Source organism: Cetorhinus maximus, unplaced genomic scaffold (assembly GCF_964194155.1).
Source record: "Cetorhinus maximus unplaced genomic scaffold, sCetMax3.hap1.1 HAP1_SCAFFOLD_1350, whole genome shotgun sequence".
In the NCBI taxonomy this organism is placed as follows: Eukaryota; Metazoa; Chordata; class Chondrichthyes; order Lamniformes; family Cetorhinidae; genus Cetorhinus; species Cetorhinus maximus.
The window spans coordinates 60,012-87,782 of NW_027597291.1; the positions used below are offsets into that span (position 1 = coordinate 60,012).

Consider the following 27,771-nt stretch of genomic DNA (forward strand, 5'->3'; position numbering starts at 1 on the left):
CACCTGAGAGGGGCCTGCGCTGTGGAACTTTGATTTCTATTTCCCTGCATCCCTCTTGCACACAGGCCCAGCTGCCTCCTGACAAGAGCATGGACCTGTTTTGGACTGTGATCATACACAGAAGCCAGTGCTGCTGGAGAGCAAGTAGGGGCGATGTTGCAGTGTCCTCGACTGACGAGGGCATACTCGCGGGTGGGACTCCCTAGTGAGTGGGAACCATTTCTACGCGAGGACAACTCTTGTTAATTGACCCCTCCATCTAGGAAACTCACTGGCCCATCTCCTGTGGGAACAGTCTGCGCACCTCCACACGTGGTCGGTGCTGGATGTTGAGACCCGCAGGCTTAAAGAAGTGTAGGCGTTTATTACAGCTTGTATTGTAAATTGGAGCCAGGCTGTTCGGGGGCAATGTCCGGAAGCACTTTTCACACAAAGGGGAGTGGAAATCTGAAACACTGTCTCTCAGACAGCTGCCAAGGCCAGGGTCAGTTAAAAATTTCCAAACTCATATTTCTTGTTGGGTGAGGGGGTTAAGGGTTATGGAGCGAAGACAAGTGGATGGAGTTGAGGTAGAGACCAGCCGTGATCTGATTGAATGAGGAATCAGGCTGGAGGGGCTGAATGGCCTCCTGTTCCTTTCTTGTAACTGTGCGTACACTTAAATCACTTCCGACTATGCTGTAACTTTTTCCGTCTTCTGCTTGACCGGTTTTTAGTGTTTTTAAGGCTGCTAAATATTGTTGCCGTCCCGATTTATTTCCTCCTCGGATCCTGTTTTGCCTCGCAGTTCTCAGTTCAAAAAGCTGTTCTTTCCTTAAACAATTAATCTTACAGTTTGGGGATTTTGAATGCTCAGTTCATGCCTCACACAGGCGTCCGAGCTCCTGCCAGTGATTAACTCAACTTGTTACATTTGCTGGAGTGCTCCAGGCCAACACCCCCAGTGCAGCACTCGGAGTATCACATTGTCAGAGGTGCCAACTTTCGAATGAGACGTTAATCTGATGCCCAGTCTGCTTGCTGAACTAGGCATGAAAGCATACATGGCACTCTGGGCAGGACAGCTCTCCGCGGTATCCTGGTCAGTGTTTATCCCTCAGGACAGCTCTCCGTGGTATCCTGGACGATATTTATCCCTCAGGACAGCTCTCCGCGGTATCCTGGTCAATATTTATCCCTCAGGACAGCTCTCCGCGGTATCCTGGTCGATGTTTATCCCTCAGGACAGCTCTCCGCGGTATCCTGGTCGATGTTTATCCTCAGGGCAGCTCTCCACGGTATCCTGGTCGATGTTTATCCCTCAGGGCAGCTCTCCACGGTATCCTGGTCGATGTTTATCCTCAGGGCAGCTCTCCACGGTATCCTGGTCAATGTTTATCCCTTAGGACAGTTCTCTGCAGTATCCTGGTCAATGTTTACCCCTTAGGACAGTTCTTGGCGATATCCTGGTCGATGTTTATCCTCAGGACAGCTCTTCGCGGTATCCTGGTCGATGTTTATTCCTCAGGACAGCTCTCCGTGGTATCCTGGTCGATGTTTATCCTCAGGACAACTCTCCGTGGTATCCTGGTCGATGTTTATCCCTCAGGACAGCTCTCCGCAGTATCCTGGTCGATGTTTACCCTCAGGAAAGCTCTCCACGGTATCCTGGTCGATGTTTATTCCTCAGGAAAGCTCTCCGCGGTATCCTGGTCGATGTTTATCCTCAGGACAACTCTCCGTGGTATCCTGGTCGATGTTTATCCCTCAGGACAAGTCTCCGCGGTATCCTGGACGATATTTATCCCTCAGGGCAGCTCTCCGCGGTATCCTGGTCAATGTTTATCCCTCAGGGCAGCTCTCCGCAGTATCCTGGTCGATGTTTACCCTCAGGAAAGCTCTCCACGGTATCCTGGTCGATGTTTATTCCTCAGGAAAGCTCTCCGCGGTATCCTGGTCGATGTTTATCCTCAGGACAACTCTCCGTGGTATCCTGGTCGATGTTTATCCCTCAGGACAAGTCTCCGCGGTATCCTGGACGATGTTTATCCCTCAGGACAGCTCTCCGCGGTATCCTAGTCAATGTTTATCCCTCAGGGAAGCTCTCCGCGGTATCCTGGTCGATGTTTACCCTCAGGAAAGCTCTCCACGGTATCCTGGACGATATTTATCCCTCAGGGCAGCTCTCCGCGGTATCATGGTAGATGTTTATCCTCAGGACAACTCTCCGTGGTATCCTGGTCGATGTTTATCCCTCAGGACAGCTGTCCGTGGTATCTTGGTCGATGTTTATCCTCAGGACAACTCTCCGTGGTATCCTGGTCGATGTTTATCCCTCAGGACAGCTGTCCGTGGTATCCTGGTCGATGTTTATCCCTCAGGACAGCTCTCCGTGGTATCTTGGTCGATGTTTATCCCTCAGGACAACTCTTCGCGGTATCATGGTAGATGTTTATCCTCAGGACAGCTCTTCGCGGTATCCAGGTCGATGTTTATCCTCAGGACAGCTCTCCGCTGTATCCTGGTCCATGTTTATCCCTCAGGACAGCTCTCCGCGGTATCCTGGTCGATGTTTATCCCTCAGGACAACTCTCCGCGGTATCCTGGATGATATTTATCCCTCAGGACAACTCTCCGCGATATCCTGGTCAATGTTTATCCCTCAGGACAGCTGTCCGTGGTATCCTGGTCGATGTTTATCCCTCAGGACAGCGCTCCGTGGTATCTTGGTCGATGTTTATCCTCAGGGCAACTCTCCGCGGTATCCTGGTCGATGTTTACCCTCAGGAAAGCTCTCCACGGTACCCTGGTCGATGTTTATTCCTCAGGAAAGCTCTCCGCAGTATCCTGGTCGATGTTTATCCTCAGGACAACTCTCCGTGGTATCCTGGTCGATGTTTATCCCTCAGGACAAGTCTCTGCGGTATCCTGGACGATATTTATCCCTCAGGGCAGCTCTCCGCGGTATCCTGGTCAATGTTTATCCCTCAGGGCAGCTCTCCGCGGTATCCTGGTCGATGTTTATCCCTCAGGACAACTCTCCGCGGTATCCTGGTCCATGTTTATCCCTCAGGACAACTCTCCGTGGTATCCTGGATGATATTTATCCCTCAGGACAACTCTCCGTGGTATCCTGGACGATACTTATCCCTCAGGGCAGCTCTCCGCGGTATCCTGGTCCATGTTTATCCCTCAGGACAGCTCTCCGCGGTATCCTGGACGATGTTTATCCCTCATTACAGTTCTCCGCGGTATCCTGGTCGATGTTTATCCCTCAGGACAACTCTCCGCGGTATCCTGGATGATATTTATCCCTCAGAACAACTCTCCGTGGTATCCTGGACGATACTTATCCCTCAGGGCAGCTCTCCGCGGTATCCTGGTCAATGTTTATCTCTCAGGACAACTCTCCACGGTATCCTGGACGATGTTTATCCCTCATTACAGTTCTCCGTGGTATCATGGTCGATGCTTATCACTCAGGACAACTCTCCGCGGTATCCTGGACTATATTTATCCCTCAGGACAGCTCTCCGTGGTATCATGGTCGATGTTTATCCTCAGGGCAGCTCTCCGCGGTATCCTGGTCGATATTTATCCCTCAGGACAGTTCTCCGTGGTATCATGGTTGATGTTTATCCTCAGGGCAGCTCTCCGCGGTATCCTGGTCGATGTTTATCCCTCAGGACAGTTCTCCGTGGTATCATGGTCGATGTTTATCCTCAGGGCAGCTCTCCGCGGTATCCTGGTCGATGTTTATCCCTCAGGACAGCTCTCCGCGGTATCCTGGTCGATGTTTATCCCTCAGGACAACTCTCCGTGGTATCCTGGTCGATGTTTATCCTCAGGACAACTCTCCGTGGCATCCTGGTCGATGTTTATCCTCCGGACAACTCTCCGTGGCATCCTGGTCGATGTTTATCCTCAGGACAGTTCTCCGCGGTATCCTGAACGATATTTATCCCTCAGCTGTCCCTAAAACACAGCAGCTGGTCATTTAGAGAGAGAATTGGTTTGGTTTAATGAATAATCCTCATGGCCGCAAGTGCTGAACTGTGACGCTGATCCAGCTCACATATCCTTTTTCTCAAACTCCTCGGGCTGATTGTGCTTTGGTCTTTGGATGTGAGTTGCCTACTGGATTGGCTATAGTCAGGATTAAAGAGTAATGGAAACCTAGTTAATAATGAGTTGTAGAGAAGGTTTTCTGTCTCTGGTATGTTAAACAGTTTGTAAAGCAAGAGAAAGCAGCCTCTGGGAGACCCAATTCAACTCTTCCTGACCCTGTACTTCCAAAGACTTGCTGATTCCATTTGGCTCAGATATCGTTATTAGCCCGAGGGGCAGCGTTTCCTTGCCTCGGGTCACTGACTCCCCACAGGAAGGACAGGCTGGTCAGTGAGGTTCCTGTCGACTCGGGTCACTGACTCCCCACAGGAAGGTCAGGCCGGTCGGTGAGACTCGGGTCACTGACTCCCCACAGGAAGGTCAGGACGGTCAGTGAGGCTCGGGTCACTGACTCCCCACAGGAAGGTCAGGCTGGTCAGTGAGGTTCCTGTCGACTCGGGTCACTGACTCCCCACAGGAAGGTCAGGCCGGTCGGTGAGACTCGGGTCACTGACTCCCCACAGGAAGGTCAGGACGGTCAGTGAGTCTCGGGTCACTGACTCCCCACAGGAAGGTCAGGCTGGTCAGTGAGGTTCCTGTCGGCTCGGGTCACTGACTCCCCACAGGAAGGTCAGGCCAGTCAGTGAGGCTCGGGTCACTGACTCCCCACAGGAAGGTCAGGCCGGTCGGTGAGACTCAGGTCACTGACTCCCCACAGGAAGGTCAGGCCGGTCAGTGAGGCACGGGTCACTGACTCCCCACAGGAAGGTCAGGCCGGTCAGTGAGGCTCGGGTCACTGACTCCCCACAGAAAGGTCAGGCCGGTCAGTGAGGCTCGGGTCACTGACTCCCCACAGGAAGGTCAGGCCGGTCAGTGAGACTCGGGTCACTGACTCCCCACAGGAAGGTCAGGCCGGTCGGTGAGGTTCCTGTTGGCTCGGGTCACTAACTCCCCACGCAAAAATCCTTCGGCTTCTGGGTTGGTGCACTCTCTGGAAGTGCGCATAAAGGATACTTGACCTGTATAAATAAAAATCGGAATTCATAATCATTAAAATAAAAATCAAGTATAAAATAAGAAAAGGATTGCGCAATTATGAACTCTTCAACATACAAATCATTACAGGACATTGCAAAATGCAGGTCTCCTTCGTTTCCAGAATAGAAGCGATTGGTAGCCTGCACTCTGCAGTTTGTATTGAAGTCCTTAGACTGTATATTGTCAGCTTGTGTTTATCAAATTCTAAAGCATTTCCATCCTGTTTCTGAGTTTTATAAAGCAGGGGATTGGGCTGTCTCGAGTCGAAATCTATATCTGATTTCTGGAATGGTGTCTTTTCTCCTTAATTCCCTCACACGTTTGCTTTTGTGTGGCTGTGACGCGATAGTGGCAATGGGAGATGGGCTTCAAGAGTTTTCTAGTAAAACTCAAGACAAAGCTTTCTCTGCCTTTCAGCGAGGGAGCATATCCCGAGTTGTTTGATTGTTGACAAAGCAGCGTTACCTAGGATCAGTGCTCGTTTCTGAGCGCTTTCGAGCTTCTTCACATGCCCTTGGGTAAATCCACATGGCGCTTTCAACAATGGGTCTTATGTAACTATTTACCTCATGGGTGCTTGTGGGATCTTGCTGTGTGAACATTGAGGTACAGAAATGTTCTTTATTAAAGTGAGCCTTTTTATTCTCCCATCAGATCACTGTATAGCGGTGAGTTATATTTTACTCTCCTCCTTAACTCGGGGTTACACGGGCCAACACTCTGCCCGAGAACCAGCCAGCCCAGTGAGGCTGAAAGTCAGATCGAACTTGTACAGTAGAAACTTGCTGATCCTTTTTGGTGAGCGCTAGCACAGCCGTGATTCCGATCTTCTTCTTTTTCTCCCGTCAGTTTAAACATGAAATCTCCAAGCGGTTTAAAGCCAAGCAGGAGCAGCTGGTGCTCATATTTGCGGGGAAGATACTGAAGGATGGCGATACACTCAACCAGCATGGCATTAAAGACGGCCTCACTGTGCATCTCGTAATAAAGACAGCCCAGAGGTAAGAACCTCCAGGATCCCCCTGTCCGTGATTCATCGAGGCAACTGTGTCTGTCTGTCTGTCGAATCGGTCACCCTCATTACCCACTTTCCACTTGATAAGCTGTATTGTTCAAGATAATGGTGCAGTTCTGAGGCACGCATGGAACTTGCTTCCTAGCGCCACCTGCCGGCAAGTGCCAGCAGTGACACCGTGACAGTTGACGCAGCAAAAATGTATGGGAGATGTCGGCATAGCAATTGGCAATGGTAAAGGTGCCTGGGAAAAGCATCAGGAAGCATGGTGACGCAGTATAGTTTGTGAACATGGGGTGTCTCCCCTTCTAAGAGTTTCTATAGGATTTCATCACGTTCCCTCACCCTTCCCGAAATAAAGTGTGGAATCCTGTGGCACGTAGAGTGATCTTACTCGCGACAGGATGCGCCCTTCCCCACCACCCTCCCGCAGCACTCAGGGGGGCCCACCCTCCCACAGCATTCAGGCCCTTCCCCCCTCCTGCAGCACTGATCACCCTCCCCCTCACCCTCTCCAGGCAGACGTATTTGTCCAGACCTCCTGAGAGAGGCTCTTATTTGACTTGTTTAGCAGTGCGTGTGTGTGTGTACACACCAGTCTGGTGTCCTGTGACCCATGGCATTGTCCTACATAATAAGGCCATTGTCCAACCCAAAAGCCGCTGAGTGAAACCTGCAGATAGCAATGAAAGGAAAAACCTGACTGCAAACACAGGAAATCTCAGCAGAGAGTGTACCAGAAACGGCCAGATCTCCAGTATCCCATCAAACACTCCCAGGACAGAGACAGCACAGGGTTAGGTACTAAGGCTTTGGGCTGTGTGCTAACATTGATTATGCTGTAGCCACCCATGGAGCACTCTTTACTTCCCCAGAGGAGTAATTCGCCATCTCCCCAGACACACCTTCCAATGGCCTCTGATTGAGACTGCAACTTTCTGCTGTGACACCATTCCCAAAGGGAAACAGGGCACTTCATCCTTCTCTTTTGAATGTTTGTTTTTCTCCACTGCCACCCCCTGGGCTGTTTGAATTGGTGTTTACCCTTTAAAGTAATTCCCTGTACAGTGTTTGTATCCTGGTAGCGGTCAGGCCCTATATGCAAGTAATATTTAAGACAATGTGTAGCTCAAACCTATTGTAGAAAGTGTGTCCAAAATACATCTTTGCCTCATTAAATTGACTATACTTGTGACTTTCCCTATAGCACCTTTCTCAATAGTTCAGCCCTGGCATGTATGATCAGAGCACGAGTCTTATACCATGTAAGGCGTGATGTCCCAATTCTTGTATGTAATGTGCTGCTCAGCCAATTCACAGAACCTCCCAGTGCAGACAGAAGAGACCTTTCGGCCCATCGAGTCTACACCGACACGTGAGGAAACACCTGACCTACCTACCTAATCCCATTTACCTGCACTTGGCCCATAGCCTTGAATGTTATGAGGTGCCAAGTGCTCATCCAGGTACTTTTTAAAGGATGTGAGGCAACCCGCCTCCACCACCCTCCCAGGCAGTGCATTCCAGACCATCACCACCCTCTGGGTAATAAAGTTTTTCCTCACATCCCCCCCCTAAACCTCCTGCCCCTCACCTTGAACTTTTGTCCCCTCATGACTGACCCTTCAACTAAGGGGAACTGCTGCTCCCTATCCACCCTGTCCATGCCCCTCATAATCTTGGACACCTCGATCAGGTCACCCCTCAGTCTTCTCTGCTCCAACAAAAACAACCCGAGTCTATCCAACCTCTCTTCATAACTTAACTGTTTCATCCCAGGCAACATCCTGGTGAATCTCCTCTGCACCCCCTCCAGTGCAATCACATCCTTCCTATAATGTGGCGACCAGAACTGCACACAGTACTCCAGCTGTGGCCTCACCAAGGTTCTATACAACTCCAACATGACCCCCCGACTTTTGTAATCTATGCCTCGATTGATAAAGGCAAGTGTCCCATATGCCTTTTTCACCACCCCACTAACATGCCCCTCCGCCTTCAGAGATCTATGGACACATACGCCAAGGTCCCTTTGTTCCTCAGAACTTCCTAGTGTGATGCCGTTCATCGAATACTTTCTTGTCAAATTAATCTTTCCAAAGTGTATCACCTCACACTTTTCAGGGTTAAATTCCATCTGCCACTTATCTGCCCATTTGACCATCCCGTCTATATCTTCCTGTAGCCCAAGACACTCAATCTCACTGTTAACCACTTGGCCAATCTTTGTGTCATCCGCAAACTTACTAATCCTACCCCCCACATAGTCATCTATGTCGTTTATATAAATGACGAATAATAGGGGATCCAGCACAGATCCCTGTGGTACGCCACTGGACACTGGCTTCCAGTCACTAAAGCAGCCTTCTGTCATCACCCTCTGTCTCCTACAACTAAGCCAATTTTGAATCCACCTTATCAAATTACCCTGTATCCCATGTGCCTTTGCCTTCTTTATAAGTCTCCCATGTGGAACCTTGACAAAGGCTCTGATGAAATCCATATAAACTACATCAACTGCACTACCCTCATCTACACACCTGGTCGCCTCCTCAAAAAATTCAATCAAATTTGTTAGGCATGACCTCCCTCTGACAAAGCCATGCTGACTATCTCTGATCAAACCTTGCCTCTCCAAGTGGAGATAGATTCTGTCCTTCAGAATTTTCTCCAATAGTTTCCCTATTACTGACGTGAGACTCACTGGTCTGTAGTTCCCTGGCTTCTCTCTACAACCCTTCTTAAAAAGCGAAACCACATTAGCTGTTCTCCGGTCCTCTGGCACCTCCCCCAATGGCCCAAGAGGAATTAAAAATTTGGGTCAGAGCCCCTGCGATCTCCTCCCTTGCCTCCCTCAGCAGTCTGGGACACAAATTACCCGGACCTGGAGATTTGTCCATTTTTAAGCCTGCCAACACCTTCTATATCTTGTCACTCCCTATATCAATTTGCTCCAGAACCTCGCAGTCCCTCTCCCTGAGTTCGATACCTTCATCCTCATTCTCTTGGGTGAAGATGGATGTGAAGTATTCGTTCAACACTCTAGTGATGTCCTCTGGCTCCACCCATAGATTGCCCCCTTGGTCCCTAATGGGTCCTACTCTTTCCCTGGTTATCCTCTTCCCATTGATATACTTATAGAATATCTTGGGACTTTCCCTACTTTTACCAGCCAGAGCTTTCTCATATCCCCTCTTTGCTCTCATTGCTTTCTTAAGCTCCACCCTGCACTGTCTGTATTCCACTAATGCCTCTGCTGATTTGCTTCCCCTGTACCTGCTAAAAGCCTCTCTTTTCCTTCTCATCGTAACCTGAATATCTCTGGTCATCCATGGTTCTCTGGGCTTGTTACTCCTTCCTATCACCCTAGAGAGAACATGTTGAACCTGTACCCTCCCCATTGTAGCGTTAAACAAATGGCCTTTTCCCATTGAAACTAATGTAAAACAGGAGCGAGGTTCTGTAGGACCATACTCATCGAGAATAAACATTAAAACATACCCTGTAAGTTGAAATACTTTACATTGTTAAATTCCTGTATTGGGAAATAAAATAAATTTATTGCATTTAAAAGTTAAAAATATAAAATAAACATGTGAATTTACATCCTGCTGCCAAACCCCTCGCTCGCTGCTTCTGTTCACCGAGTCTCCCATTCACCACACACCCTGTTCCCTGACCCCCCCCTCTCACTGCCCCTCCCCCGCCCCTTCCCGGGCCCCTCCCCCGCCCCTTCCCGGGCCCCACCCCCGCCCCTTCCCGGGCCCCACCCCTGCCCCTTCCCGGGCCCCACCCCTGCCCCTTCCCGGGCCCCTCCCCTGCCCCTTCCCGGGCCCCTCCCCTGCCCCTTCCCGGGTCCCTCCCCCGCCCCCTTCCCGGGCCCCACCCCTGCCCCTTCCCGGGCCCCTCCCCTGCCCCTTCCCGGGTCCCTCCCCTGCCCCTTCCCGGGTCCCTCCCCTGCCCCTTCCCGGGTCCCTCCCCTGCCCCTTCCCGGGCCCCGCCCCCTCCCCCGCCCCCTCCCCCGCCCCTTCCCCGGCGTATCCCCTGCCCTTCCACTGACATTACCCCTCAGTAGTCATGTGAAAATTCAGATGAAAGAACTTTTTGATGTCTGGGCTTCCCTCGCACTGTTATTTTCAGTGAGAAGTGGCTGCTGCTCTGTCAGTGCCAGCTCTGCTTTGAAGCATTGTCCTTAAGCACCGGGCCTGACATTGGGTATGGTTTCAGTTAGGGGACCAGGTACAGCAACAAGCTCGATGCATCTGTTAAACGTGTCTTTATGGTCTGGGCGCTGGCTTTGACAGGAGAGGTTGCACTGAAACCACAAAAATAATTCTCCACATTTCTGTGGTGATGCACAGTTTGAGGGTGTCCCAGAGTGCGCTGCGGCCAATCCAAGCGAGGACGGTGATGAGGCATTTCTTCTCTGAGCATCGGTAGTCTGTGGAATTCTTTACCCCAGCGAACAACAGGTGGCTGAAAATATTCAGGGTTGAGTTCGACAGATTTTTGATCGACAGGGGAGTTGAGGGTTATGTGGGGGGCAGGCAAGAAAGTGGAGTTAAGACCACTGCCAGCTCAGCCACGATCTCACTGAATGGAGCAAGCTCGAGGGGCCGAATGGCTGACTTTATTTCTTACATTTTCACATATAAGTGCTTTTGAAGTGTGATGCATTGTTGTAGGAATGGCAGCAGGCAATTGCTGCACAGTAAGTTCCCACAAAGTGATTTCACGCTCACCAGGTTATCTGCTTTTAGTGATACTGGCTAAAGGACAGCCCAGGGAACTGGGGAAGTACAGCTCTTCAAAATGGGGGCCTTTTACATCCACACAAGGGCACGTGGGGGGGGGGGCCATGCTTTAACGTCTTGTCAGAAAGACAGTGCATTTAGCTCACTGCATGGAATTGTCTTACCACTAGCAGCCGCTGACCACCATTCCCAGACCTGGAGTTTACAATATTGCACCTTACTGTTGAGACAGCTGGAACGCTGTCATATTTGGAGAGGCAGAATGTGTGTGGTTGGATGTTTTTCTACAGTACTACTGGGTGCCTTGTAACTCTGTGTGTGTGTGTGTGTGTGTGTGTGTGTGTGTGTGTGTGTGTGTGTGTTCACCGTTCAGCTTCACTGAGATCCTAGGGACTGCCCTGTACAACTCTTAAACAGTGCTGAATGGGAACGCACCTTCAGGTAGCATCGCTCCCCCGTTAGGGTCGAATTGCAGTGTGTCCTGCAGGGGGAACTGGTGGTAGTCTGTCCATGATGACCCTCATTGAAAAGAGGAACCATCTCCATTCCTCCTGAGGGTTACCTGTGACAGGCCAGCTCTTGCACAGATCCCAGGGAGGCCGGTGCTGATTGTCCAGCTACTGTTTGTGTTCCACGGTTACTCGCAAGAACCTGAGAGATCAGCTGCCAGGATTTCTCCACTGCTGACATTGATGTTACATCTCTTTGGAGTGAGCAGTGTGTCTAGCATTTCTCTCACTTTGCCTCCCTGCTTTCACTGCTCACCCGGCTGTCAGCCCAGAATCTTTTTGCTAACCCAGCAGTCCCCCCGTCACCGACCATTGCGCTTATTTGCTCTTTGCTCAAAGCTTCTGGCTTCAGAATGCTCATGGGGGCTGCAGTCATAGCATTTACAGCACAGATGCAGGCCTACTGCTCTATGCTGGAATATACTGGACATACTCAGGTGGCATCTGAGGAAAGAGAAATGGAGTTAACAATTCAGACCTCTCACCTTTCATCAAAATATCATTTGCTTCTATTTCCGTGTTCTAGCATTCACTGTATTTTGCTCTTGTGTCAGTGTCCCGTGCTGGTGTTTTGTGCTCATGAGACTCATCCCACCCCTCTTTACCTCACCCCATCAATATATCCTTCTATTCCTCTCTCCCTCGTGTGTTTATCCAGCTTCCCCCCACCCCCCCCCCCCCCCCCCACTTTCAATCCATCTCTGCGATTCACCTCGACCACTCCCTGTGGGAGCGAGTCCCACATTCTCCCCACTCCCTGTGGGAGCGAGTCCCACATTCTCCCCACTCCCCGTGGGAGCGAGTCCCACATTCTCCCCGCTCCCCGTGGGGGCGAGTCCCACATTCTCCCCCACTCCCTGTGGGAGCGAGTCCCACATTCTCCCCGCTCCCCTTGGGAGCGAGTCCCACATTCTCCCCGCTCTCTGGGTGAAGAAGTTTCTCCTGAATTCCCCATCGGATTTATTAGTGACTGTCTGATATCGACGGCCCCCCCCCACCCTGCCCTAGTTCTGGTCTCTCCACACACACCGCCCCCCCCCCCCCTCCCCACCCCCCAACTAGTGGAAACACCTTCTCTACACCTACTCTATCGAACCCCTTTCCGAATTATATCAGGTCAGCCTTCCCTTTTCTTGAGAAAGGAGCCTGTTAAGTCCTTCCTGATAGTTATAACCTGTCAGTTCCAGTGGTACCCGCATAAATCTTTTATCCATCTTCTCCATTGTCTGTATATACTTTTCATAATATGGAGGGCCAGTTGAAGGTCTTGGTGCCAGTTAAATGATGTGATTTGTCAGATTTAAGTGTACGCTGTTCTAACCAGTGAAGGGACTGCCTGAAGCTTCCAAAGTGCCTCAGCTGGGCATTGAATGAGAACATATTTGGGCTGAGAGTGGGTTGTAAATTGGGTGGCGATGTCAAATTTCCGGTGGCTGTAAGATCTGGATCCAACAATGACCCTGCCTCTTATCTCAGAGAGTCTATGTGAGTGCTGCATTCTTAAGCTAGTGTGCCGGGGATTTGGTGAGGGAGTTCCTGCACCACCCAGCTACCTCATTTGGTAGGTAATGGTCATTACTTCCAGCCCTGATTTGGGTGATGAGTATTTTCTTAAATGCTTTAGCCAAAGTAGTTTTTACTGACCACTTGTTTATCAATGTGTCCTTAAACTAAATGTTACAGTCAATTCTCTACATTGAAATCTGAAAATCTCATTTAGTGAAATTTCCTGATCTTTTACTGACTTGTCAGAAGCATGTTTTACAGAGGGACCAGTTGATAAATGTGGACTAGATACAAGACCCTTGCAGTTGGCTAAGGATTGCACAGACCTAAAAATGGGTAACTTGAACTTTATTGTTAGTCTGTGTCAAGCCAACTTAATTGTTTTAATGCACGCAGCTGGCACTCTGATACTGAGGCAACGACTGCGTACGTGCAGGAAGTGCTCCCCCTAGTGTTGTGGCACATAAACGCAGTCTTATCTCGAAACCCCCACGGCTTTGGGAGGGCTGGTTTGATTCAGTCCAGCCAGTTGTGTGACTACCCATTATGAGCAGAGGGAACAATACCCATGACCCAGGCACACATTCCAGCGCTCTACCTCCTGGGATGTTACCAGACACCTGCTGGTTTTGTGTGCCCTTCTACAAGTAGTTACCTGCAGTATTACCACACACTGTAGTTTGCAGAGTGCACGATAGGTGATTGTGTGAGAGTTGGAATGGTCCTTGTACTGTCCATAGATATTGGAGCCTTCACTTGATAATCACAGCCTTTCCTGTCCGGGGCCTAGGTTTAAATGTAGTGCGTGAATTTGTCCTCTAACTCGCAGGGATACGGCTAACACCTTTATTTGACAGCAGATTCAATCAGTCGCTGCTGGGTATGGAATCACGACTACTCCGAATGCAGCTCTCAATATTTCCTGACTCTTTCGTACAGGGGAAAGGATAGGCAGGGTGTGAAATGGGAATACTACCCTGAAGCATTAGGGGATCCTTTTTTTTTCCAATGCTGAGGCTATCACAAGTTACTGGAACAGTGTAGAGGGAGCTTTACTCTGTATCTAACCCCGTGCTGTACCTGTCCTGGGAGTGTTTGATGGGGACAGTGTAGAGGGAGCTTTACTCTGTATCTAACCCCGTGCTGTACCTGTCCTGGGAGTGTTTGATGGGGACAGTGTAGAGGGAGCTTTACTCTGTATCTAACCCCGTGCTGTACCTGTCCTGGGAGTGTTTGATGGGGACAGTGTAGAGGGAGCTTTACTCTGTATCTAACCCCGTGCTGTACCTGTCCTGGGAGTGTTTGATGGGGACAGTGTAGAGGGAGCTTTACTCTGTATCTAACCACGTGCTGTACCTGCCCTGGGAGTGTTTGATGGGGACAGTGTAGAGGGAGCTTTACTCTGTATCTAACCCTGTGCTGTACCTGTCCTAGGAGTGTTTGATGGGGACAGTGTAGAGGGAGCTTTACTCTGTATCTAACCCCGTGCTGTACCTGTCCTGGGAGTGTTTGATGGGGACAGTGTAGAGGGAGCTTTACTCTGTATCTAACCACGTGCTGTACCTGCCCTGGGAGTGTTTGATGGGGACAGTGTAGAGGGAGCTTTACTCTGTATCTAACCCCGTGCTGTACCTGTCCTGGGAGTGTTTGATGGGGACAGTGTAGAGGGAGCTTTACTCTGTATCTAACCACGTGCTGTACCTGCCCTGGGAGTGTTTGATGGGGACAGTGTAGAGGGAGCTTTACTCTGTATCTAACCCCGTGCTGTACCTGTCCTGGGAGTGTTTGATATTGTTACTCAGTGTCTAAAATGTGGGAAAAGTATGTTACTTAGATGGAATTTGATTAGGAATAGAGCTTTTGCAACAGCTTTAATGAATGGCTTTACTTCTGGTCCAGCCTTTGATTTTTTTTTGTTTTGCCTCAGCTATGTACTGGGTGTTGGATTTGCTGTCTGGCCTTCAATGCTGGGCAGTGAAAGGAGGGCTGGGGTTCATTCCTGGACCCTCCTTGAGTTACGGAAACCTTGTTTGCTGTGTGATGGGGGAAGCTCTTTGCTCTCCGTGCAGCACTGACTGTGTTGTTCTCACTCTGCTTTGCCAGGCTCCAGGACTCCAGCACACAGCCGTCAACGTCGTCCAGTGCCCCCAGCGCTGAGGAGGTCAGCACGAGGCCCGAACCCACCACAGGCATGGTCACCAGCACGAGCAGTCCGGCCAACACAGCCCCTCCAACAGGGACACCCACTTCCTCCCCATCCGTATTATGTAAGAACCGTGGTCGTAGGTCACACCGCCAGTTTGACTCCTGCTGATAGAATAAGGCGAAAGCTAAGAATGGGAGATGAGGGGATGAGGAGTTCAAACAGCTGACGGCGTGTCTCAGTGAGGAAGGATGGATTGGTGGGAATAAGCCAGGCTTCCTTCTCCTGATCATTATCCACAGATTCCTGCTGAGCGGTGCGTGCGTTTGGGCCTGGATTACAGACCGGTTTGAACATGGCAATGAGGCCCCCACCCCCCCCAGGGTTTCATAGCCCTTTAGGCTCTCCTACTTAGGTCTGTGAGTAACGGTCACCCTGGGTGAGACACCAGAGAGCTGCCAGCCCTCTTTTGAGGGGAGAGAATTGAAGAGAGATGAGCATCTCCTGGTTTTTGTGTAGTTGTGTCCTCTTTTGAGAGTGCCCAGATTAATTATAACCATCAGGAAAGATCGAACAGGCCAGGGCTCTTTTCTCTAGAAAAGAGGAGGCCGAGGGGGTGACCTAACCGAGGTCTTTAAAATCCTGAAAGGGTTCGATAGGGTCAACGTAGAGAAGATGTTTCCACTTGTCAGGGGGAGGGGAGACCAGAATGAGGGGGGCCATCGATATCAGACAGTCACTGATAAATCCGATGGGGAATTGAGGAGAAACTTCTTTACCCAGAGAGTGTGGAGAATGTGGGACTCGCTCCCGCGGGGAGCGGGGAGAATGTGGGACTCGCTCCCGCGGGGAGAATGTGGGACTCGCTCCCACGGAGAGTGGGGAGATCGTGGGACTCGCTCCCACAGGGTGTGGGGAGAATGTGGGACTCGCTCCCACGGGGAGCGGGGAGAATGTGGGACTCGCTCCCGCGGGAAGAATGTGGGACTCGCTCCCACGGGGAGCGGGGAGAATGTGGGACTCGCTCCCGCGGGGAGCGGGGAGAATGTGGGACTCGCTCCCACGGGGAGCGGGGAGAATGTGGGACTCGCTCCCACAGGGAGCGGGGAGAATGTGGGACTCGCTCCCACGGGGAGCGGGGAGAATGTGGGACTCGCTCCCACGGGGAGCGGGGAGAATGTGGGACTCGCTCCCACGGGGAGCGGGGAGAATGTGGGACTCGCTCCCACGGGGAGTGGTCGAGGTGAATCGCAGAGATGGATTGAAGGTGGGGGGGAAGCTGGATAAACACACGAGGGAGAGAGGAATAGAAGGATATGTTGATGAGGGGGAGAGGGAGAGGGGGGTGGGGGGAGAGGGAGAGGGGGGTGGGAGGAGGCTCGTGTGGAGTAGAAACACCAGCACGGAGCAGAGGGGCTGAATGGGCTGTTTCCTGTGTTGTAATTTGGATGTAATGAGCGTTGTGCCCCCATGTGTGGTTTTATTTTTTTTTTCACAGCTGGATTCGGTGGCATCCCTGGCCTCGGGAGCCTGGGCATGGGCTCGGCTAATTTCATGGAGCTTCAGCAGCAGATGCAGCGGCAGCTGATGTCGAACCCGGACATGCTGGCCCAGATCATGGAGAATCCCTTTGTACAGAACATGATGTCGAACCCCGACCTGATGAGGCAGATGATCATGGCGAACCCTCAGATGCAGCAGCTGATGGAGAGAAACCCAGAGATCAGTCATATGTTAAACAACCCCGAGTTAATGAGACAGGTACAGAACCTCCTTGGCCCCCCCTTCACCACATCCCGTTTAAACCCCCATTTTTAGTTGGTCGAAGGAGGGAGTGGTAACTGAATTATGCCTGAGACTCCGGAAAAAGTAGTGCAAGTTATGAAAGTACAGGTGCAAGGAAGCCAGGAGGGGGTAGTTCCCCGTAATCCCAGTCCCTGGGACCCTTCCCGTCTCTCCCCCCCGCCCCCGCCCCCCCATCCCGCCCCCATCCCGCTCCCCACCTGCTCCCTGCTCCCCAGATTTGCCTGGTGTTATTTCCCTTGTAGTTGACCAAATCCCTTTTGAAGTGTACGTGGGCCCCTGGAAAGCGCAGCAGAGCCGGGTGAGATGGCTTTGCCCTCCTGCCTAGGGGCCGATGTCCAAATTCTCACTCACCAGGACGCAGGCTTTCAGCTTGGAAGCTGCTGATGGTGCAGTCCCTGTGCTGATGCAAGCTAGCAAAAGCCAAGAGACCCCGAGGTAACCTCCTCAGTGAAACCACAGGATGCCTGTGGTTACAACTCTGGCCAATACGCGATTGAACAGATTGAATGTGATTGCTTTGAGAAAGCCCAGGGGCTCTTACTGCATTTCTCCTGCACACGCAGGCTCAAACCTTGCCAAAACCATTCAATAAGGAAAGTTACTTTGCTGATATTAATACACTTTCAGCTGGTTTATGGGGACAGGAACCTACGGTGTGAATCACCTACAACAACTCGCATTTATAAAGTGCTGAACCTGAGCTGTTGTCTGTTGTGCTCGTCCCCGACGGGCTTGTACCGGGGAAGGGTTCGTGACAATAAAAGCAAAAAAAAAACCCAACCCCGTTCCTTCAGTTCCGAAAAAGAGTCATACGGACTCGAAACACTAACTGTGTTTCTCTCTCCACAGATGCCGCCAGCCTGCTGAGTTTTTCCAGCACTTTCTTTTTCTTATTGAGGAGTAATGTCAGCTGAGGTTCCTGCTCGCTGTTCCTTCCCTGCCCACCCGTACGCCTCCCACGGTAAAGTACATGAGGGATAGGACTTTTCTTAGCTCTGCTTAATCCACACGGGTCAGCAGCCAGTCACTCCCTAGTACCATCTAAGGAGTGGCCGCTTGAGTAGGTTTGAGTGGGCAGCTGTTAGCATGCTTGGGCAAGATGAGGGATAGCTCGAGATGGGGCATCAAGCAAATGGTTCAAGCGACTGCACAGCGCACAAACATCTTCGCTCCTAAAAGCTAGTAGGTGTGTGTACTCAGTGTGTCCACTTTCAGTCAGCAACTCTCACTCTAACCAATCTACCTGTGTGTGTGGTTGTGTTCAATGTGTACAGTTTCAGTCAGTAACTCTCACTTTTAAACAATCTACCTCCCTGTAGACTATGGAACTGGCTCGAAACCCAGCCATGATGCAGGAAATGATGAGGAATCAGGACCGGGCACTCAGCAACCTCGAGAGCATTCCTGGCGGTTACAACGCACTGCGACGCATGTACACTGACATTCAGGAGCCCATGTTCAGCGCAGCCAGAGAACAGGTAACTGTACGCGACCAGCATTCAGAGGCATGCAGACTGCAGGAAGGAGCTGGGGCTGTTCAGATAACACTGGGGTACAGTACTGGTGGGGACGGGTCTGTCTCTGTATAACACTGGGGTACAGTACTGGTGTGGACTGGTCTGTCTCTGTATAACACTGGGGTACAGTACTGGTGTGGACTGGTCTGTCTCTGTATAACACTGGGGTACAGTACTGGTGGGGACAGGTCTGTCACTGTATAACACTGGGGTACAGTACTGGTGGGGACAGGTCTGTCACTGTATAACACTGGGGTACAGTACTGGTGGGGACAGGTCTGTCTCTGTATAACACTGTGGTACAGTACTGGTGGGGACAGGTCTGTCACTGTATAACACTGGGGTACAGTACTGGTGGGGACAGGTCTGTCTCTGTATAACACTGGGGTACAGTACTGGTGGGGACAGGTCTGTCACTGTATAACACTGGGGTACAGTACTGGTGGGGACAGGTCTGTCTCTGTATAACACTGGGGTACAGTACTGGTGGGGACAGGTCTGTCACTGTATAACACTGGGGTACAGTACTGGTGGGGACAGGTCTGTCACTGTATAACACTGGGGTACAGTACTGGTGGGGACAGGTCTGTCTCTGTATAACACTGTGGTACAGTACTGGTGGGGACAGGTCTGTCACTGTATAACACTGGGGTACAGTACTGGTGGGGACAGGTCTGTCTCTGTATAACACTGGGGTACAGTACTGGTGGGGACAGGTCTGTCACTGTATAACACTGTGGTACAGTACTGGTGGGGACAGGTCTGTCACTGTATAACACTGGGGCACAGTACTGGTGGCGACAGGTCTGTCACTGTATATCACCCAGTGCAGTGATATTTGGTTCACTGCATATCCTGAATCAGCTCTGGCTTCGGAGGTGTCAGTTTGTTCCCTCCCCTGCCCCCATTGCATTGGAGAAATGGAATCACTGCAACATTTGGATGCTGTTGTTGGTTGTGAGGTTGTGGTGAGGTGTTTGTCTGCATTGACCCAATTGTCCGAGTGATCCCTCGTTCTCCTCTAACCTGCTGTGTTTTGCTGTTTTCCAGTTTGGAGGCAACCCGTTCACGGCACTGGGAGGTGGTTCAGACAGCAACGCCCAGCCGTCGCGGACTGAGAACAGAGAGCCCTTACCGAATCCCTGGGTGCCGACGTCACCGGCCTCCCCGACTGCTGGCTCCGGCAGTGAAGGAGGGAACAACACTAACCAGACAACACCGCCAGTATCCAACCCCTTTGGCATTAACGCCGGGAACCTCGGGAACGGTACGTAATGTCCGGACAGACCAGCCCCCAGAGGCTCCCTGTGATGCAGCAAAAAAGATTCATTCCCTATAACATGTTTCATCCTAATGTCCCTCATTGCAATTATTGGGGAATTGAAAGCTGATGCCAGCATCAAACACTCCCAGGACAGGTGCAGCACGGGGTTAGATACAGAGTAAAGCTCCCTCTACACTGTCCCCATCAAACACTCCCAGGGCAGGTACAGCACGGGGTTAGATACAGAGTAAAGCTCCCTCTACAATGCCCCCATCAAACACTCCCAGGACAGGTACAGCATGGGGTTAGATACAGGGTAAAGTTCCCTCTACACTGTCCCCATCAAACACTCCCAGGACAGGTACAGCACGGCGTTAGATACAGAGTAAAGCTCCCTCTACACTGTCCCCATCAAACACTCCCAGGACAGGTACAGCACGGGGTTAGATACAGAGTAAAGCTTCCCCTACACTGTCCCCATCAAACACTCCCAGGACAGGTACAGCACGGGGTTAGATACAGAGTAAAGCTCCCTCTACACTGTCCCCATCAAACACTCCCAGGACAGGTACAGCACGGGGTTAGATACAGAGTAAAGCTCCCTCTACACTGTCCCCATCAAACACTCCCAGGACAGGTACAGCACGGGGTTAGATACAGAGTAAAGCCCCCTCTACACTGTCCCCATCAAACACTCCCAGGACAGGGACAGCACGGGGTTAGATACAGAGTAAAGCTCCCTCTACACTGTCCCCATCAAACACTCCCAGGACAGGTACAGCACGGGGTTAGATACAGAGTAAAGCTCCCTCTACTCTGTCCCCATCAAACACTCCCAGGACAGGTACAGCACGGGGTTAGATACAGAGTAAAGCTTCCCCTACACTGTCCCCATCAAACACTCCCAGGACAGGTACAGCACGGGGTTAGATACAGAGTAAAGCTCCCTCTACACTGTCCCCATCAAACACTCCCAGGACAGGTACAGCACGGGGTTAGATACAGAGTAAAGCTTCCCCTACACTGTCCCCATCAAACACTCCCAGGACAGGTACAGCACGGGGTTAGATACAGAGTAAAGCTCCCTCTACACTGTCCCCATCAAACACTCCCAGGACAGGTACAGCACGGGGTTAGATACAGAGTAAAGCTCCCTCTACACTGTCCCCATCAAACACTCCCAGGACAGGTACAGCACGGGGTTAGATACAGAGTAAAGCTTCCTCTACACTGTCCCCATCAAACACTCCCAGGACAGGTACAGCACGGGGTTAGATACAGAGTAAAGCCCCCTCTACACTGTCCCCATCAAACACTCCCAGGACAGGGACAGCACGGGGTTAGATACAGAGTAAAGCTCCCTCTACACCGTCCCCATCAAACACTCCCAGGACAGGTACAGCACGGGGTTAGATACAGAGTAAAGCTCCCTGTACACTGTCCCCATCAAACACTCCCAGGACAGGTACAGCACGGGGTTAGATACAGAGTAAAGCTCCCTGTACACTGTCCCCATCAAACACTCCCAGGACATGTATAGCACGGGGTTAGATACAGAGTAAAGCTCCCTCTACACTGTCCCCATCAAACACTCCCAGGACAGGTACAGCACGGGGTTAGATACAAAGTAAAGCTCCCTCTACACTGTCCCCATCAAACACTCCCAGGACAGGTACAGCACAGGGTTAGATACAGAGTAAAGCTCCCTCTACACTGTCCCCATCAAACACTCCCAGGACAGGTACAGCACAGGGTTAGATACAGAGTAAAGCTCCCTCTACACTGTCCCCATCAAACACTCCCAGGATAGGTACAGCACGGGGTTAGATACAGAGTAAAGCTCCCTCTACACTGTCCCCATCAAACACTCCCAGGACAGGTACAGCACAGGGTTAGATACAGAGTAAAGCTCCCTCTACACTGTCCCCATCAAACACTCCCAGGACATGTACAGCACGGGGTTAGATACAGAGTAAAGCTCCCTCTACACTGTCCCCATCAAACACTCCCAGGACAGGTACAGCACGGGGTTAGATACAGAGTAAAGCTCCCTCTACACTGTCCCCATCAAACACTCCCAGGACAGGTACAGCACGGGGTTAGATACAGAGTAAAGCTCCCTCTACACTGTCCCCATCAAACACTCCCAGGACAGGTACAGTACAGGGTTAGATACAGAGTAAAGCTCCCTCTACACTGTCCCCATCAAACACTCCCAGGGCAGGTACAGTGCAGGATCTCTTCCTGCTGGTGTGTCTCAGCCACTTTTCCCCTGTAAAAGGACAGCCACCCTGTTCCTGAGCTGATGGGTGCTGGTCCCTCGCATGGCCTCTGGAGGGTGTACGAGTGCAGCTTTTCTGGTGTCTTCAGCTGGTGCAGAATGATGAGAGCAGCAGCCTCTCAGTCTGGTTTGGGAGTATGGACAGACAGTGATAATCCTGTCAGTTATCCGCTCCCCCTGGCTTCGTGCCTGCGTCTGCCGGTCAGAGCTTTGGACGGACAGCGCAGTGAAACGGTGGGTTTTCAAAAGTGGTGGCATGAACCAAAGGGCGCACAATCAATTGAAATAGGGCTCCCCTCCTCTCCTTGGTAGCTGCGTAAGTTATTGCAGCGGTTATCGAGGCTGGTAGCTCAGGGAGGTCACAGCCCTGCAATGCTGCAGTCTGCTTCTGTCTCTGGATAATTGGGGGGGTGGTTGGGGACGACACACGGATGCTGCGTTGGGAGGAACTCTGCCTGCGTTCTGCTGAAATAAGAGTGTGTGTCAGGTGACGATAGCTCCTGCTCGCCTGGCTTTGCCAGAGGATCATGGTCACCCAAGTAAGCGCAGGCATCTGCTGCCCCTCCCCACACACACAACTGTCCTTCCGGCAACGAGTTAACACCTTCGAGAACAGGAGGGCAGAGCTGGAGAAGCAATAGAATCGGGTAGGGAGAGCAGAGTGGCCTGAAGGTGGTTATGGTAGCCCAACTGTTTAGCTCAGTTGGTGGCAGTGCCGTCCTTGGTGTGACCGTGTTTTCAGAGAGATGGGGTGGCCTCCAGCTAGACTGAAGCAGGAGTTTGTGTCCCCTTTTGCGGGACACTGGTGCTAGGGGAATCTTTAAGCAACCGTATAGAGTTGGGGCCACCGTGCCTCAGGAAGGATGCGTTTGTCTTGGGTGTTGGCACAGATTCACCAGGACGATCGTCAGCAGTTCGAGCCCCCTGTACCCCTGCCTGTGATTTGTTAAAAATAATTTTTATATGTCTGCTCTTCGCAGGAATGTTCAACAGCCCGGGGATGCAGAGCCTAATGCAGCAGATATCGGAGAACCCGCAGCTAATACAGAACATGCTGTCCGCACCGTACATGAGGAGCATGATGCAGTCCCTGTCCCAGAACCCTGACCTCGCCTCACAGGTAGTGGTCACTCGGCCAGAACTGGACGTCCTCTAACTCGGCCAAGGAGCGACCCTGCCCGCCCCCACCTCACTGAGCAGACTTGGTCAGGCCTCCCTTGGCAGGAGGGCAGGCAGTGGGATCAGCAGCTAGCCATCTGCGACTGATGCCCGGTCACTGAGTTTACCCTGCGGCTCCCTCTGAACCAGCAAGTTAGGGGGCAGCTGAGGCAATGATGATGGACGCTGGCAGGTCAGGGCACTGCCCCTCACTGGAGCTGACACATGCAGATGGCAGAACCCTCGAGGGTCAAGCCAGTCATCAGCTGCCTTCTGTGTGTCCATCGAATAACCTGGCACAGACGGAGCGCATTCAGCCTATTGTGCCTGTGCCAGCTCTTGGAAAGAGCCATCAATTAGTCCCAACCCCCTCCCTGTTCCGAATGGTCACCCTGTGCTGAGCCGGCCTGTCTCTCTGTTTCGATACTACCTCTAACATCCTGTGTCACTTGAAAGGACCGAGCTTTGGCTCCGTTAAAGGGTGGCTTCTGTTAGGGGCAGCTGTCTGTGTTTTCTCATTTTCCTTTTCCACCCCCACCTCCATCATTCTTTGGAGATGCCTCAGGAATCAGTGACACTCGCTGTACGCTGGTTTCTGTGTTCTGCCTGAGGGGCAGGAGGGGGGAGGCAGCTGCCACGCCTGTTTCCCCCATCTGACCCATCCCTGGGTAGCCAGCTGCCTTACTGCAGTGGCCTAAACGCTGCATGAAGTAAAAGCTACCACAATACCCATCTGGACTGGGAGCTCCTGCCTTTACACAGTTGCGCAGAATTTGTGCTTGACGAGGGCCCTGGGGATTGACTTCTCTATTTCCAACACCCTGCCCATTACCGTTAATAGCTGCATGGTCGCAGTGGGACAGCGCACCATGACCTGGCCACCCACTTCTCACACGGACCAGGAACAGCGCAACAGAATGGGGCGTTCAGCCCCTCCACTGAGGCCCAGTGCCGCCCATTAGGAAGCAACTCGAACAACCACCCCAGCCCCCGTGTAAAAAGCCAGGGGACCATGAAACCCAAGCGCGGACGGTGACCCTTACACTGGGGGGGCAGGGTATGTCTCCCTCAGGATGGGGTTTGAAAACAATTCCTTCCTAAAAGATGGTTCAGACAAGTGGTGTTCTCCCATGGTGAGGAAGGCCATTGAGCCCATCTTAAATTACCACCACCCTAGAGAGCTCGCCTTTCGAGCCCCTACCCATGTGTGCTCACGTGTCCGGTGTGCGCGGGCGGCTGCTGTGACTCTCTTCCCTAATGATTCTCTCCTTTTTCCCCTCCCGACCCTTAATTCCTTCCTGTAGATTTTGATGAATAACCCCTTGTTCGCTGGCAACACACAGCTGCAGGATCAGCTCCGACTCCAGATGCCCATCTTCTTGCAGCAGGTAAAGCTAATGGCCTCCTACTATTCTGTATTTGTTTCTTCATTCACAAATGTTGGCCTTTCAAGGACTGAATGCCACCTTGAGCAGCTTACAGTGTCAGGGGACAGTGTAGAGAGAGCTTTACCCTGTATCTAACCCCGTGCTGTACCTGTCCTGGGAGTGTTTGACGGGGACAGTGTAGAGGGAGCTTTACCCTGTATCTAACCCCGTGCTGTACCTGCCCTGGGAGTGTTTGATGGGGACAGTGTAGAGGGAGCTTTACTCTGTATCTAACCCCGTGCTGTACCTGTCCTGGGAGTGTTTGATGGGGACAGTGTAGAGGGAGCTTTACTCTGTATCTAACCCCGTGCTGTACCTGTCCTGGGAGTGTTTGATGGGGACAGTGTAGAGGGAGCTTTACTCTGTATCTAACCCCGTGCTGTACATGTCCTGGGAGTGTTTGATGGGGACAGTGTAGAGGGAGCTTTACTCTGTATCTAACCCCGTGCTGTACCTGCTCTGAAGAAGAGTCATTAACTCTGTTTCTCTCTGTACGGGTGCTGCCAGACCTGCTGAATTTTTTGCAACATTCTCTCTTTTTGTTTCAGATTTCCAGCATCCATATTACTTTAGTTTTATTTTAGGGAAGATGAGATTTATTTTATGAGTGAGTTACGATCTGAAAGGGCGGTGGAAGCAGATTCAATAAGGGGAAATTGGATAAATACTTGAAGGGGAACAGTTTGCAGGGATATGGGGTAAACAATCGATTGCGGTGGGACTGAGACTAACTAATTAGCTGTTTCACAGGGGCCAGCACAGACACAATGGGCTGAATGACCTCCTTGTGCTCTGTCAGTTTGTGAGATGCTTTCCTGCCTTTAAAGTGATTTGTTCTCCTCCAGATGCAGAATCCTGATGTGCTGTCGGTCATGGCTAATCCCCGGGCAATGCAAGCCTTACTCCAGATCCAACAGGGGCTGCAGACACTGCAGAACGAAGCACCGGGACTTCTACCAGGGTAAGGCCACCTCTGCGCAGAGACGCGGGTACCAACTCTCCAGCATCTGATGCCAGCTGCCTGCCCTCCTGCTCCGAAGGTGCTGTGCGGTGTCATGTGGGGCGGGGGGGGTGGGGGCTACTTCCAGGCTACCTCAGCATCCCCTCCCCGGACGAGCTTCTAAAGCTTTCCCCTGTGCCCTCTGGGATGTGGAACGTGCAGACGCTGCACACAGCTCCCTTCCTCTTGCCTCGTTGCTGTTTAATTCTCTACCACACCCAGCCGGAGGGAACTTCACGTCCCTCCCTCAGATACCCGTGGGCGCTCAGCGGGAACACGTCCCGGCCTTTTGGCCAGGCTCTGACCGCTCCCAAGGAGAGCCTGGCAAGGTGGGGGTGTTGTGGGGAGGGGGAAGTGGCTCCGATGCGAGAGGGGGTGGCCCACAGACCCAGAGCCGTGGGTGCAGGGACTGGCACTGCCTGTGGAAGCTGCCGCATTAACAGGTTATGGGGTAACGGGAAGGGTTGGCTGTCAGAGTGGTGACCGCTGTGTGTGTTTTCTCCTTTGTGCTCAGATTCAGCCCCGCCGCCCCCGGCGCCCCTGCTTCTGTCGGAGGTCTGGGCGGGCTCGGAGGCCTCGGCAGCGGATCGACGCCCACCACCACGACGGCGGCGGCGGCACCCACCACGGCCAGCAGCGGGAACGTCAACGTCAGCTCCGAGAGCCCAGCGCCTACAGCCCCGGGGACAGGGGGCAGCAACCCACAGCAACAGCTGATGCAGCAGATGTTACAGATGTTAGCTGGGGCTAATACTCAAGTAAGGGTCCGCAGAGCGCTGACAATCCTCATGGCCTGTTGCGAGCACTGTAACACAGCCCTGTACTCAGCGAGAGTGTTCTGGCTCACCGCTGAACAGACGAAAGCTGGCTGCGCAAGGCGATTGATTCAAACTGAGTCAACCCCGTGGCCTGCGGGACAGAGACTTAACAGAACTTCCATTTACGTAGTCTTCCCGGATGTCCCAAAGCACTTTACAGCCAGTAAGTTATGATTAAAGCATAGACACTGTTGTAACGTAGGAAACACAGCAGCCAAGCTGCGCCTAGCGAGGTGATGACCTGTGATGTTGGTTGAGGGGAAAATAATGTCCCCAGGACACCAGGGAAAATCCTCACCAATCTCCACCCTTTCCACCCTTTTTCTTTTCTCGTTCATTCACGGGATGCGGGCGTCCCTGGCCAGGCCAGCATTTATTGCCCATCCCTAATTGCTCTCGTTCAGAGGGCACTTTTAAGAGTCGACCACGTGGCTGTGGGGTCTGGAGTCACGTGTAGGCCAGACCGGGTAAGGGCGGCAGATTTCCCCCCCTAAAGGGGTTTAGTGAACCCGATGGGTTTTTACAACAATCCACAATGGGTTTCATGGTCATCATTAGATTTTTAATTTCAGATTTTTATTGAACTCAAATTCCACCACATGCTGTGGCGGGATTCGAACACGGGTCCCCAGAGCATTACCTTGGGTCTCTGGATTACTAGTCCAGCAACAATAGCATTACGGCATGGACCCCCCACTTCCCCCCAGCTCCTCTTCCACTAGTGGCCTTAGGATCTTTTACATCCACGTGAAGGGGCAGACGGGGGTCTTGGGCTTAAAGGCTCACCCGAAGACGATGCCTCCAACAGTGCAGCACTCCCTCAGTACTGATCCTCCGACAGTGCGGCACTCCCTCAGTACTGACCCTCCAACAGTGCGGCCCTCCCTCAGTACTGACCCTCCGACAGTGCGGCGCTCCCTCAGTACTGACCCTCCGACAGTGCGGCGCTCCCTCAGTACTGACCCTCCGACAGTGCGGCGCTCCCTCAGTACTGACCCTCTGACAGTGCGGCGCTTCCTCAGTACTGACCCTCCGACAGTGCGGCGCCTCCTCAGTACTGACCCTCCGACAGTGCGGCGCCCCCTCAGTACTGACCCTCCGACAGTGCGGTACTCCCTCAGTACTGACCCTCCGACAGTGCGGCGCTCCCTCAGCACTGACCCTCTGACAGTGCGGCGCTCCCTCAGTACTGACCCTCCGACAGTGCGGCGCTCCCTCAGTACTGACCCTCCGACAGTGCGGCGCTCCCTCAGTACTGACCCTCCGACAGTGCGGCGCTCCCTCAGCACTGACCCTCCGACAGTGCGGCGCTCCCTCAGCACTGACCCTCCGACAGTGCGGCGCTCCCTCAGTACTGACCCTCCGACAGTGCGGCGCTCCCTCAGTACTGACCCTCTGACAGTGCGGCGCTTCCTCAGTACTGACCCTCTGACAGTGCGGCGCCTCCTC

General features: G+C 52.2%; 1 protein-coding gene across 1 annotated transcript in view; it reads left to right on the forward strand.

Annotated features, from left to right (window-relative positions):
- Positions 1-26,485, forward strand: part of LOC144676090 (ubiquilin-4-like) — a gene marked incomplete at its 3' end in the record, with an annotated part of 43,010 nt that extends 16,525 nt beyond the window's left edge. The window contains exons 2-10 of the mRNA XM_078536604.1: positions 5,974-6,125; positions 15,012-15,175; positions 16,550-16,812; positions 18,177-18,335; positions 19,425-19,641; positions 22,900-23,039; positions 24,382-24,465; positions 25,350-25,465; positions 26,019-26,485. Of these exons, the coding sequence (XP_078392730.1) occupies positions 5,974-6,125; positions 15,012-15,175; positions 16,550-16,812; positions 18,177-18,335; positions 19,425-19,641; positions 22,900-23,039; positions 24,382-24,465; positions 25,350-25,465; positions 26,019-26,485 (1,762 nt within the window). The remainder of the gene's footprint in view (positions 1-5,973; positions 6,126-15,011; positions 15,176-16,549; positions 16,813-18,176; positions 18,336-19,424; positions 19,642-22,899; positions 23,040-24,381; positions 24,466-25,349; positions 25,466-26,018) is intronic.
- Positions 26,486-27,771: the final 1,286 nt, after the last annotated feature.